The sequence below is a fragment of the Pseudorasbora parva genome, chromosome 16, assembly GCF_024679245.1.
Source record: "Pseudorasbora parva isolate DD20220531a chromosome 16, ASM2467924v1, whole genome shotgun sequence".
Lineage (NCBI taxonomy): Eukaryota > Metazoa > Chordata > Actinopteri > Cypriniformes > Gobionidae > Pseudorasbora > Pseudorasbora parva.
The window spans coordinates 44566585-44581305 of NC_090187.1; the positions used below are offsets into that span (position 1 = coordinate 44566585).

The 14721-nt window shown below is 43.4% G+C and overlaps 1 protein-coding gene across 1 annotated transcript in view; it reads left to right on the forward strand.

The window, feature by feature from the left end:
* The first annotated feature begins 264 nt into the window (after positions 1-264).
* The window catches only part of LOC137043085 (NAD(P) transhydrogenase, mitochondrial-like), a 37904-nt gene continuing 23447 nt past the window's right edge, over positions 265-14721 (forward strand). Inside the window, exons 1-2 of the mRNA XM_067419180.1 lie at positions 265-622; positions 7003-7232. Coding sequence (XP_067275281.1) covers positions 520-622; positions 7003-7232 — 333 coding nt within the window. The 5' untranslated portion in view covers positions 265-519. The remainder of the gene's footprint in view (positions 623-7002; positions 7233-14721) is intronic.

Here is a 14721-nt window from a genome sequence, read left to right on the forward strand (position 1 = left end):
GTGTGTGAGTGTGTGAGTGTGTGAGTGTGTGAGTGTGTGAGTGTGTGAGTGTGTGAGTGTGTGAGTGAGTGAGTGAGTGAGTGAGTGAGTGAGTGAGTGAGTGAGTGAGTGAGTGAGTGAGTGAGTGTGTGAGTGAGAGTCTGTCTGTCTGTGTGTCTGAGTGAGTGTGTGTGTGTGTGTGAGTGAGTCTGTCTGTGTGAGTGAGTGAGTGAGTGAGTGAGTGAGTGAGTGAGTGAGTGAGTGAGTGAGTGAGTGAGTGAGTGAGTGAGTGAGTCTGTCTTTCTGTCTGAGTGTGAGTGTGTGTCTGTCTGTCTGTCTGTCTGTGTATCTGAGTGTGCGAGTGTGTGTGTTGGCATCTTTCCCTGTTCTCTCGTCACTGGTCTCGCGTGGTCGTCCGAGAGCGGCAGGTGTCGTCCGGCTGGAACATGCGTCTCTGCGTCTGACGGAGAGTGTGTGTGTGTGTGTGTGTGTGTGTGAGAGAGAGAGCTGTTGAGAGTGTGTGTTGTGTTCCTCAGAGACATGTCGTGTGTGTTGCGCTGTGTGAGCGGCTCCTCGCTTCGACGGCCGGGGACGAGACTCTTCCAAACCTTCTCTGTTCTGTGCAATCAACAGGCTGTGAAAGGTCAGACAGACTCTTATTTAGGAATGTGTTGAGTGTGATTTGGTGTCTGTGTGTGTGTTGGAGAAGAGAGAGGTCAGTTAAAGGAGAAGTGTGTGTGTGTGTATCATGTCACTTCCCTTTGGCTCAGAGCAAGGGCACTGGATCTCTGCCAATGAGCTGCTAATAATGTCCGCTGCCGCGCTCTGATTGGATGACGCCAGTTATGGAGAGAAATGTGTTGGCTGATCTGTGTGTGGACAAAATGTTCCCACTGTTTATATGCACACCAGTAAGCTCATAACTCACAAATATCAGCTTATTGAAATAACCAGTTTTCCCCGTTTACATGCAAACCAGTAAACCGCGAACACCAGTAACCCGCGTTTACATGACTTTATTAATAAAGCGGTTATTTCCTTATAGTGACGTCAATAATAATAATGTCCGCAGTACTCCTAATGTTCCGTCAGTTGTGATGGTAATAAAGCGCGTCAGCGGGAGATTTACGGCTCATATTATTCTCTCATTCGTTATTCATTATTCTCTCATATTTGACTGAACCTCTTCTACTTCTGCTGACTGAGATGAGAACACATCTTTACGGTTTATGGCTCTTAAAGGAGTCTGCGTTTGGGATATATGTCCTTATTTCATGCTAAACGCTCGCTCTGTCTGGATGCGTTTAAATCTGCTGTAAGTGTGTGTTTTTTGCGCACTGTAAACCCTAATGTTGTCTTTACTTAAACAAATCAAGTAATCTTGACTAAATATTACTAGTTTAGTCCAAAAACTAAAAAATATAAGTTAGTATAACTTATTAACCTACTAAATAAATAAGCTTAAGATTTTAAGTTGAATGAACTCAAAATCATAACTAATTAAAATAGCTCGCTCTGGTCTTGCTTTGATGTGATTGGCCATGCAAGGAGTTCTGCCTGGCAACAAGAACTAATTCACTGATTGGATGACAAAAGGCGGTCCTTTTCTGTTGCTGATTCAAGTTAAGATGGAGACTTTTTCATTGTTTGCAATCTCAAAAAGTTACTAAACATAATAATAATATGTGAACTAACTTATAACTAACCAGACTGACTTTATTTCTGTTTTAATGGAAATAATAGTTTTTTTTTGAAGTCGCCATGATGGAGATTAGTGTTTGCTTTAGTTGGGCTCTTGACCCTTGACTGTATAATATTATAATATAATGTTTCTCTGGCTGCTTTGTGTTTGTGAGGCGCATTTGTTATGGAGCACAAAGTCAAGAGAAAATATCATCAAATGATGTTGTTTATTCATTGATGTTGATTACATCATCCCTGATTCTAATGCTTTGGTTGTCAAAGCAGTTTTGTAATATTAATTTAAAAAAATCCGATAAACAGATCAACTCTGAACATAAAACATCAGAACAAAACAGCAAAAGTAAAAGCTAATCAAAGAAAATGTGTCACAATTCAGATGTATAATTTATTCATGCTGCAATGCATGCTGACGTTTTGATTGGTTGTACCCAGCATGGTGTACTGAACTTCTGGTGTATCCAGAACACACTTAACAATTTAAGTACAGTGAATGTGAGCACCAAGTTAAGTGAACTTAAATATACAAGTTTTGGGAGACTCCATTACTCAATTCAATTGAGGGAACGAGTTTACTCAAATCAATTGAGTTCAATCAACTTATTAGGGTTTTTTAGTGTGCCGCACAAAATAAAAGGCAAAAAACTCCCTGTGTCGAGCGGTTTATGCTTACGCCGTTTATGAGCTTACTCCGATAAAAGAAAATGGTTACCGCGGTTACATGACCATGATCATTGTCGGATTATTAGGCATAATCGGCTTATGAACGTGTATGTAAACGCACCCACCCAGTGTAAAGTAGACGGTAAAATCTGGGAAAAAGTGTTGTGGAAGTCGCACACCTCACAGAAAACAGCGCCAGAGCCTCCAAATCACCTTTGACCTCGATATCTAACATGTTAAAAGCCAAACAAACTTTAAACATAATTATTAGATCAATAAGTTATGTTTTTACATTGCTTTAACTCATCAAAATAAGTTAAGCAACTTTTTTACAGTGTAGTTAAGTTTTTTTGTGTGTGTGTGTTGCATTTTTAGCATTTTAATAAAGTGATTTAAATTTATTATTTTTTTTTTATTTGAATACTTTTAAGAAAACCACTGCTCTAAGTTATGTTTTATTAAAATATTTTAATATAAATGTCTGGTTTATGGTAATATATAGATACTATTAGTTTTTTTATGGAATTAATGAGTTGTTTTAGTACATCAAATTAAACTCTTTTTAAAAATTGTTTAAATATAATTGAAGTTGAAATTACTTAAAAATGTAGGGTATCAACTTTTTATTGAGTTTTATTTAATTTTTTTGCATTTTAATAGAGTTGTTTTAATTTAATAATAATAATAATAATAATAATAATAATAATAATAATTATAATCTATTAATTTGAATACTTTTAAGAGAACCACTTCTCTAAATTGTGTTTTATTATTTAAAAAAAATTATATATATGTTAAGTTTTAGCCATTTAAAAAAAGAATTACAATATTTTTTCTAATTTTTGTTGTATAACAGGTTTAGTTATTCTAGTACAGGGGTCTCCAACACGTCGCTCGCAGGGATGGGCGATACCACTTATTTTGTTTTCGATACGATTCCGATACTTTTAAGGCCAGTATCACCGATATAGATACCGATACGATACTTTTAAACTTATTTTTTTAAATTATTAAATATATTCAATTATTTAAATGACTAAGAGTAAAAATACCCACTTAACATATTTGAAAGGTATTTTAACATTCAATGTGCCTTAATTGCAACTTATTAGATCCTAATTTTTTAACACATGGATAAAATGTTTACTAGTAGTGAAATTAACCATGGAAATTTACAAATACTAACCTATTTGAACTACTAAAAAAACATGGTTCAGTTTCACAAGGGACTGCCAGTGACTGAACATTGCACCCATAAAATGCAACCTTTTTATTCTGATAGTGATTTATATTAGCATTAGTTACAGCATAGAACATGATCAATTTCAACTTTTAACATTACATTTAAAGAGTGTGATTGCACTATGTAGGCTAAAATTTCTATTTGTTTATTGTGAAATAACTCAAACTATTATGTTTTTCTGTCTTTTGATGAGCATTATACTGGGCTGTGTGTTAAAAGCATCTATGGTTTCTTATGATAGTTTTGGGAAACGCAGTTCTGTTTGAATATTGTCATCAGTGAACGAACGGTCTCTCTGTGATCGATTGGTGCTGTCTTGTAGCGTTTGCATGCATTCAGATCATGGTTCAGATGAGCAGGAAAATGGTCCTATACTACACAATTAACATAGTTAATTTGTATTGTATGCATTTAAATAATCTTTTTAAATAAGCAAAATTACTGGTAAAAAAAAAAACACCTTAGTATCGATATTTTTATTTGAGTATCGATACTTTCGATACTCACACCAGTATCGATATATCGATACTTTATATCGATACGCCCATCCTACTCGTGAGCTACCAGTAGCTCGTGGCCTGATTGGAGGTAGCTCGCCAAGACTACTTTGCATCTAATCAGTGAGCTAATTTAGACTGACTTAGAATTTTTTATTTATGAACAAATGTAAATGTAAACATGCAAATGTAAGGTTGTCACAAGTACAGTAGGCTACTTTAATACGATGTTGGTAGTGAAATGTAAAAAAAAAAATGACGATACCAGCATTTCCGGTAGTACCGACTCCCGAGTATATTCGGTACACACAGCTTTCGTGTTAATCCAAGCGCAGGGCTCCAAACTGTAGCCGAATATATACTAGTGTCTGTGAATATTAAACTGCAAATTACTATTTAAAATTACTCCTGTAAATTCTGCGTCTCTGCGTGAATAACGGGCGCAGATGCGAGGGCGCGGTAGCGCGCGCTCGCGTACACACACACACACACACACACACACACTCGCACTCGCGTGTCTCTGCCGTGTGCCACTATGAGGACACACGGACACATAAACTGTCACTTCATGAGAATTTAAAGGGGCGGTGAAATGCATACTGAACTTTTTACACCTTTAAAGACTTGGATTCCCATCCTAAACATAGACAAAGTTTCAAAAACTAATGTTGGACGTTTGATGGAGTATTTCTGTGTTAAAAATACTCCTTCCGGTTTCTCACAAGTTTCGGAGAGTGTTTTTCGAGTATGGGTCGGCTTGACGTTAATAGAGCGGAAGGTCCTTGTATGGGCCGTACGGGCTCTTCTCCCGGTAGGGTGCGCGCGCGTGACTAGAGCGAGAGAGAGGAAATGCACACTGTAAACAGTCTCTCAGATGCAGATCCAGTCGTCCGTGAACACTTCTGTCGCACCGCGCTCCACTTTATTCCTATGGGTGACGTCGAGCGACTTCAACGCTTCAGCACAGCATTCTGGGAAGGCAGCGCTGCATTTGAACCGATTTGAACGCAGAAATGACGGGAAGCTTCAATGCATCGCTTCAGTCGCGTCGCAAAGTGGATTTCCACGGTCACTGCTGTCACAGGACTTCACCAAATCATACCAAAGAAGTGTGTTTTTGACGGAGCGGTCCCAGCGATAAAGGTTCGGTCCTGCTTTGGAAGCAGCCGGTGAGTAAATCAACTTCAAATGTCTCTGCTATTGGCTACCGTCGCGTGAGTAAACATCAGTAAACGATACGATCGCGTGCTTCGTCATTCAAATGCGCTAACTTTACTCCATTGTTGTTCTGTTACACTGACTCTGACGTGCAAAACCGTTTTGCTTGCTACCTCTAAGGTCTAACATTAGTCACATACAATAGTCCATAAACCAAATCATGTCCTCATAAACTGCGCGTAAAGACACACAAAGGCCCCTAAATACAGTAACTTACATACCACAGAGACGGACATCCTGATGTGGCCGTTTCTCCTGTTCAATTTATTTCAGCCTCAGATTTGATTGTGGATCATTATCTGTATTAGCTGAGATCGATAGCCATGGGTTTCTCCACGCTTGAGGACGTCACCGCTTTGTGCGCTCGTCATTCTTTAGCTCCGCCCACACGATACGCCTCCAGCCGCTCGGTTTTTTCTGGAAAGACTCGGTACAGCCTATATTTCTTTTATAAATATGATACGGAGATATGAAGGATGCAATACTACTCTATAGGTACTCAAGATTGACATGAGATTGACTGAAACTGAGTGTTTCACCGCCCCTTTAACGTTTGATTAAAGTAAGCTGTCATATGAACACAGACACTCAGGTCTTCATGGCAACCCGTCATAATAAAAGTTTGGTTTAACGTGAAGTTTAACGTTGAGAAATTGACCGAATACTATATTAGGCTACTGTTACAGTAGATGTAACTACATCTCTCTGTAATAATAATACGTCTCTACTAATAATAATAATTATGCCTAGATTGTTCCTTATTTTTCACTTGATATTTTATGAATAAACAATGATTACCTTTTAAACAGCATAGGCCTACAGCCTTTTAAATAAAAAAAATAAAATAAAAAAACATTTTGCTGTGGTACCAAAATTGGTACTGACTACCGTAAAATGTTTATGGTATTGGTACCGACTATTGGAACTTTTACTACACTCTTTCAGGTGTAAAACAGTTTGGATTGTTGTCAATATGAGAATTATGATGCATTATTTAAGAGTTTTAAGTATTGTAGAATATGAGTAGCTTGGCGACTTTCATTTTTAAAAAGTAGCTCTCAGATGAAAAAAGGTTGGAGACCCCTGCTCTAGTACATCAAGTTAAACTCAATGAAAATGAGAAATGTTGTTTTCATTTTTATTTTAGTTTAATTATAGTTTTATTCATATTTTGAATTGGTTTTAATTTTAATATTTTTAGTTTTCATGTTCATTTTAGCTTAATTTATAGTCATTTTGTTATGTGCTTTTGTAATTTTAGGTGTAATTTATTTGTATTTCAGTTTTTGATGATTATTTCCAGTTTTTAGTTATTATCTAGTTATTTGGTTATTATTTTAATTTTAGTGCTTCAACTTAAACTTCAGTTTGTTGCCAAGGCAGCATAAAAAAAAATTCAACTTGCGTGTGTCAATAAACTTCACCCTCACACTCTGTCATGACCTCATGATCAGGTCATGAGAATAATATGACAAGACAGCTTTTCACCTCGACGAGAAATCTCCTCACAGTTTAGTCTCACGAGATGTCGTGGCACAAGATTGTCACACCCCCAATAGTGAGTGATATCCGCCGGCCAAAACTCACTACAGTGCTGAGGTGTTGCGGGTTGTTGCCAAGGCTATGCAGTTGTTTGGGGGTTCTGGGATGCTCCAACTGTAGACGTTTTCTTCCTGTTTTGTGCGTGTGTGTGTGTGTCAGGTGTGCGATATAAAGACGTGCTGGTGGGCGTCCCTAAGGAGATCTTCCAGCAGGAGCGGCGGGTGGCCTTGTCGCCCGCGGGTGTCGATGCTCTGGTCAAACAGGGCTTTAGGGTGCAGGTGGAATCCGGAGCTGGACGCGAAGCCAAGTTCTCTGACGATCAGTACCGGGCCGCCGGAGCCGAGATCACCGACACCAAGGGAGCGTTTGGATCAGATCTGGTCCTGAAGGTGAGACTTGTGTTGCGACAGCGGTTTGATGGGATGCTCAATTCTTAATTTTGAGTTTATTGAAATTACAAATTTGAGTTAATACAATGAAAATTTTTGGGAATCGACAACCTTTATTTAAATATTACTAAAAGATTTTGTAGGCATATTGGATAATTGTGTGTTTTATTTGTGATGACGCAGCCAAATTGTGCTATTTTCATGATTTATCAGATGTTTTATGTGGTTCAGATACAATAATATTTTGAGTTTCTATATATTAAACAAATTTCCTTCATTGTATCAACTCAAATTTGTATTTCAATAAACTCAAAATTAAGGCAACCAGGTTACTTACTTTTTAAAGTTAAACCTACAATATATTTTTTTACAGTGCAGGCTTGCAAAAATGACTTGCAGCATCATTATTTTATTCTCACACAGATATTGGTAGATCTATTAGTGAAATCTGGTGACGTTATCAATCTGTGTTGCATTATCTGAGCTGAAGCGGTCAGAGTTACACACAGCGTAACACACAGCGTAACACACCGTAACACACACAGCGTAACACACAGCGTAACACACCGTAACACACACAGCGTAACACACCGTAACACACACAGCGTAACACACAGCGAAACACACAGCGCAACACACAGCGCAACACACAGCGTAACACACATCACATGAGCTGAAGCGGTCAGAGTTACACACAGCGTAACGCACAGCGTAACACACAGCGCAACACACAGCGCAACACACAGCGCAACACACAGCGCAACACACAGCGCAACACACAGCGTAACACACATCACATGAGCTGAAGCGGTCAGAGTTACACACAGCGTAACGCACAGCGTAACGCACAGCGAAACACACAGCGCAACACACAGCGCAACACACAGCGCAACACACAGCGCAACACACAGCGCAACACACAGCGCAACACACAGCGCAACACACAGCGTAACACACATCACATGAGCTGAAGCGGTCAGAGTTACACACAGCGTAACGCACAGCGTAACACACAGCGAAACACAGCGAAACACACAGCGCAACACACAGCGCAACACACAGCGCAACACACAGCGCAACACACAGCGCAACACACAGCGTAACACACATCACATGAGCTGAAGCGGTCAGAGTTACACACCTATGACGATTACTATAAAGCTAAAAGGGTCATTCTGAGTCAAATCAACCAAATTTCGGAAACTTCCCCGCCTCAAATATATATTTAAAAAATATATTTTTTCAGTACACTGTAAAACAAATATTGTTGGTTTAACTTAAAAAAGTCAGTAACCTGGTTGCCTTAGTTTTGAGTTTATTGAAATTAAAAATTTGAGTTGACACAATGAAAAAATTTGTTTAATAAATGGAAATTCAAAATATTATTGTATCTGAACCACATAAAATATTTGATAAATCATGAAAATAGCACAATTTGGCTGCGTCATCACAAATAAAACACACTATTACCCAATATGCTTACACAATATTTAATTAAAATTAAAAAAAGGTTGTTGAATCTCAAAAAATCTCACATTTATTATTTCAATGAACTCAAAGGTTTAAGGCAACCAGGTAACTTTTATATATTTTTTTACAGTGTGTAAACTGGCTCCAAATCTCAGGTGAAAATTGTCATTTTGATCATCTTTGACAAAACAGTGATTACTCAGTCAGTACACATCTGAGACATTTAATATGTTGGCTTTCATCACGAATTATGTTTGTCTTTCTACTGAAAATAAATAAATAATTTGAGGCGGGGAAGTTTCCGAAATTTGGTTGATTTGACTCGGAATGACCCTTTTAGCTTTATAGTAATCGTCATAGGTGTGTAACTCTGACCGCTTCAGCTCATGTGATGTGTGTTTCGCTGTGTGTTACGCTGTGTGTTACGCTGTGTGTTGCGGTGTGTGTTGCGGTGTGTGTTGCGGTGTGTGTTACGCCGTGTGTTACGCCGTGTGTTACGCCGTGTGTTACGCCGTGTGTTACGCCGTGTGTTACGCCGTGTGTTGCGCCGTGTGTTGCGCCGTGTGTTACGCTGTGTGTTACGCTGTGTGTTGCGGTGTGTGTTACGCTGTGTTACGCTGTGTGTTTCGCTGTGTGTTACGCTGTGTGTTACGCTGTGTGTTACGCTGTGTGTTGCGGTGTGTGTTACGCTGTGTGTTTCGCTGTGTGTTTCGCTGTGTGTTACGCTGTGTGTTACGCTGTGTGTTACGCTGTGTTACGCTGTGTGTTACGCTGTGTGTTGCGCCGTGTGTTACGCTGTGTGTTGCGGTGTGTGTTACGCTGTGTGTTTCGCTGTGTGTTTCGCTGTGTGTTACGCTGTGTGTTACGCTGTGTGTTACGCTGTGTTACGCTGTGTGTTGCGCTGTGTTGCGGTGTGTGTTGCGGTGTGTGTTGCGGTGTGTTTCTCGCTGTGTTTCTCGCTGTGTGTTACGCTGTGTGTTACGCTGTGTGTTACGCTGTGTGTTACGCTGTGTTGCAGTGTGTTTTACGCTGTGTGTTACGCTGTGTGTTACGCTGTGTGTTACGCTGTGTGTTACGCTGTGTGTTTCGCTGTGTGTTACGCTGTGTGTTACGCTGTGTTTCGCTGTGTGTTACACTGTGTGTCACGCTGTGTTACGCTGTGTGTTACGCTGTGTGTTTCGCTGTGTGTTTCGCTGTGTGTTACGCTTTGTTTCGCTGTGTGTTTCGCTGTGTGTTTCGCTGTGTGTTACTCTTTGTTTCGCTGTGTGTTACGCTGTGTGTTGCGGTGTGTGTTACGCTGTGTGTTGCGCTGTGTTTTGCGCTGTGTGTTGCGGTGTGTGTTGCGGTGTGTGTTGCGGTGTGTGTTACGGTGTGTGTTACGGTGTGTGTTACGGTGTGTGTTTCGCTGTGTGTTGCGCTGTGTGTTTCGCTGTGTGTTTCGCTGTGTGTTTCGCTGTGTTTTACGGTGTGTGTTACGGTGTGTGTTACGGTGTGTGTTACGGTGTGTGTTGCGGTGTGTGTTGCGGTGTGTTACGCCGTGTGTTGCGCCGTGTTTTGCGCCGTGTGTTTTGCGCCGTGTGTTACGCTGTGTGTTTCGCTGTGTGTTGCGGTGTGTGTTACGCTGTGTGTTACGCTGTGTGTTTCGCTGTGTGTTTCGCTGTGTGTTTTGCTGTGTGTGTTTCGCTGTGTGTGTTACGCTGTGTGTTTCGCTGTGTGTGTTTCGCTGTGTGTGTTTCGCTGTGTGTTTCGCTGTGTGTGTTACGGTGTGTTTCGCTGTGTGTTTCGCTGTGTGTTACCGTGTGTGTTACCGTGTGTTACGCTGTGTGTTACGCCGTGTGTTACGCCGTGTGTTTCGCCGTGTGTTTCGCCGTGTGTTTCGCCGTGTGTTACGCCGTGTGTTACGCCGTGTGTTACGCCGTGTGTTTCGCCGTGTGTTTCGCCGTGTGTTACGGTGTGTGTTTCGCTGTGTGTTACGGTGTGTGTTACGGTGTGTGTTTCGCTGTGTGTTACGGTGTGTGTTACGGTGTGTGTTTCGCTGTGTGTTGCGGTGTGTTACGCTGTGTGTTTCGCTGTGTGTTGCGGTGTGTGTTACGCTGTGTGTTTCGCTGTGTGTTGCGCCGTGTGTTGCGCCGTGTGTTACGCTGTGTGTTACGCTGTGTGTTACGCCGTGTGTTGCGCCGTGTGTTACGCTGTGTGTTACGCCGTGTGTTACGCTGTGTGTTACGCTGTGTGTTACGCGGTGTGTGTTTCGCTGTGTGTTTCGCCGTGTGTTACGCCGTGTGTTGCACCGTGTTTTGCGCCGTGTGTTGCGCCGTGTGTTTCGCTGTGTGTTTCGCTGTGTGTTTCGCTGTGTGTTTCGCTGTGTGTTGCGGTGTGTGTTACGTTGTGTGTTACGCTGTGTGTTTCGCTGTGTGTTTCGCTGTGTGTGTTTCGCTGTGTGTTTCGCTGTGTGTTTCGCTGTGTGTTTCGCTGTGTGTTTCGCTGTGTTACGCTGTGTGTTACGCTGTGTGTTTCGCTGTGCGTTTCTGTGTGTGTTTCTGTGTGTGTTTCGTTGTGTGTTATGCTGTGTGTTTCGCTGTGTGTTACGGTGTGTGTTTCGCTGTGTGTTACGGTGTGTGTTTCACTGTGTGTTACGGTGTGTGTTTCGCTGTGTATTTCGCTGTGTGTTACGGTGTGCATTTCGCTGTGTGTTACGGTGTGTGTTTCGGTGTGAGTTTTGCTGTGTGTTGCGGTGTGTGTTACGCTGTGTGTTACGCTGTGTGTTACGCTGTGTGTTACGCTGTGTGTTTCGCTGTGTGTTTCGCTGTGTGTGTTTCGCTGTGTGTGTTACGCTGTGTGTTTCGCTGTATGTGTTTCGCTGTGTGTGTTTCGCTGTGTGTGTTTCGCTGTGTGTTGTGGTGTGTTTCGCTGTGTGTTGTGGTGTGTGTTTCGCTGTGTGTTGCGGTGTGTGTTGCGGTGTGTGTTACGGTGTGTTTCGCTGTGTGTTGCGGTGTGTGTTTCGCTGTGTGTTTCGCTGTGTGTTGCGGTGTGTGTTACGCTGTGTGTTACGCTGTGTGTTACGCCGTGTGTTGCGCCGTGTTTTGCGCCGTGTGTTTCGCTGTGTGTTACTCTGTGTGTTTCGCTGTGTGTTTCGCTGTGTGTTACGCTGTGTGTTACGCTGTGTGTTTCGCTGTGTGTTTCGCTGTGTGTTTCGCTGTGTGTGTTTCGCTGTGTGTGTTACGCTGTGTGTGTTACGCTGTGTGTGTTTCGCTGTGTGTGTTTCGCTGTGTGTGTTTCGCTGTGTGTTTCGCTGTGTGTTTCGCTGTGTGTTACGCTGTGTGTTACGCTGTGTGTTACGCTGTGTTGCAGTGTGTTTTACGCTGTGTGTTTCGCTGTGTGTTACGCTGTGTGTTACGCTGTGTGTTACGCTGTGTGTTACGCTGTGTGTTTCGCTGTGTGTTACGCTGTGTGTTACGCTGTGTTTCGCTGTGTGTTACACTGTGTGTCACGCTGTGTTACGCTGTGTGTTACGCTGTGTGTTTCGCTGTGTGTTTCGCTGTGTGTTACGCTTTGTTTCGCTGTGTGTTTCGCTGTGTGTTTCGCTGTGTGTTACTCTTTGTTTCGCTGTGTGTTACGCTGTGTGTTGCGGTGTGTGTTACGCTGTGTGTTGCGCTGTGTTTTGCGCTGTGTGTTGCGGTGTGTGTTGCGGTGTGTGTTGCGGTGTGTGTTACGGTGTGTGTTACGGTGTGTGTTACGGTGTGTGTTTCGCTGTGTGTTGCGCTGTGTGTTTCGCTGTGTGTTTCGCTGTGTGTTTCGCTGTGTTTTACGGTGTGTGTTACGGTGTGTGTTACGGTGTGTGTTACGGTGTGTGTTGCGGTGTGTGTTGCGGTGTGTTACGCCGTGTGTTGCGCCGTGTTTTGCGCCGTGTGTTTTGCGCCGTGTGTTACGCTGTGTGTTTCGCTGTGTGTTGCGGTGTGTGTTACGCTGTGTGTTACGCTGTGTGTTTCGCTGTGTGTTTCGCTGTGTGTTTCGCTGTGTGTTTTGCTGTGTGTGTTTCGCTGTGTGTGTTACGCTGTGTGTTTCGCTGTGTGTGTTTCGCTGTGTGTGTTTCGCTGTGTGTTTCGCTGTGTGTGTTACGGTGTGTTTCGCTGTGTGTTTCGCTGTGTGTTACCGTGTGTGTTACCGTGTGTTACGCTGTGTGTTACGCCGTGTGTTACGCCGTGTGTTTCGCCGTGTGTTTCGCCGTGTGTTTCGCCGTGTGTTACGCCGTGTGTTACGCCGTGTGTTACGCCGTGTGTTTCGCCGTGTGTTTCGCCGTGTGTTACGGTGTGTGTTTCGCTGTGTGTTACGGTGTGTGTTACGGTGTGTGTTTCGCTGTGTGTTACGGTGTGTGTTACGGTGTGTGTTTCGCTGTGTGTTGCGGTGTGTTACGCTGTGTGTTTCGCTGTGTGTTGCGGTGTGTGTTACGCTGTGTGTTACGCTGTGTGTTACGCCGTGTGTTGCGCCGTGTGTTACGCTGTGTGTTACGCTGTGTGTTACGCCGTGTGTTGCGCCGTGTGTTACGCTGTGTGTTACGCCGTGTGTTACGCTGTGTGTTACGCTGTGTGTTACGCGGTGTGTGTTTCGCTGTGTGTTTCGCCGTGTGTTACGCCGTGTGTTGCACCGTGTTTTGCGCCGTGTGTTGCGCCGTGTGTTTCGCTGTGTGTTTCGCTGTGTGTTTCGCTGTGTGTTTCGCTGTGTGTTGCGGTGTGTGTTACGCTGTGTGTTACGTTGTGTGTTACGCTGTGTGTTTCGCTGTGTGTTTCGCTGTGTGTGTTTCGCTGTGTGTTTCGCTGTGTGTTTCGCTGTGTGTTTCGCTGTGTGTTTCGCTGTGTTACGCTGTGTGTTACGCTGTGTGTTTCGCTGTGCGTTTCTGTGTGTGTTTCTGTGTGTGTTTCGTTGTGTGTTATGCTGTGTGTTTCGCTGTGTGTTACGGTGTGTGTTTCGCTGTGTGTTACGGTGTGTGTTTCACTGTGTGTTACGGTGTGTGTTTCGCTGTGTATTTCGCTGTGTGTTACGGTGTGCATTTCGCTGTGTGTTACGGTGTGTGTTTCGGTGTGAGTTTTGCTGTGTGTTGCGGTGTGTGTTACGCTGTGTGTTACGCTGTGTGTTACGCTGTGTGTTACGCTGTGTGTTTCGCTGTGTGTTTCGCTGTGTGTGTTTCGCTGTGTGTGTTACGCTGTGTGTTTCGCTGTATGTGTTTCGCTGTGTGTGTTTCGCTGTGTGTGTTTCGCTGTGTGTTGTGGTGTGTTTCGCTGTGTGTTGTGGTGTGTGTTTCGCTGTGTGTTGCGGTGTGTGTTGCGGTGTGTGTTACGGTGTGTTTCGCTGTGTGTTGCGGTGTGTGTTTCGCTGTGTGTTTCGCTGTGTGTTTCGCTGTGTGTTGCGGTGTGTGTTACGCTGTGTGTTACGCTGTGTGTTACGCCGTGTGTTGCGCCGTGTTTTGCGCTGTGTGTTACTCTGTGTGTTTCGCTGTGTGTTTCGCTGTGTGTTACGCTGTGTGTTACGCTGTGTGTTTCGCTGTGTGTTTCGCTGTGTGTTTCGCTGTGTGTGTTTCGCTGTGTGTGTTACGCTGTGTGTGTTACGCTGTGTGTGTTTCGCTGTGTGTGTTTCGCTGTGTGTGTTTCGCTGTGTGTTTCGCTGTGTGTTTCGCTGTGTGTTTCGCTGTGTGTTTCGCTGTGAGTGTTACGGTGTGTTTCGCTGTGTGTTTCGCTGTGTGTTTCGCTGTGTGTTTCGCTGTGTGTTACCGTGTGTTACGCTGTGTGTTACGCCGTGTGTTACGCCGTGTGTTTCGCCGTGTGTTACGGTGTGTGTTTCGCTGTGTGTTACGCCGTGTGTTACGCCGTGTGTTACGCCGTGTGTTACGCCGTGTGTTTCGCCGTGTGTTTCGCCGTGTGTTTCGCCGTGTGTTTCTCTGTGTGTTACGGTGTGTGTTACGGTGTGTGTTACGGTGTGTGTTACGCTGTGTGTTACGGTGTGTGTTTCGCTGTGTGTTTCGCTGTGT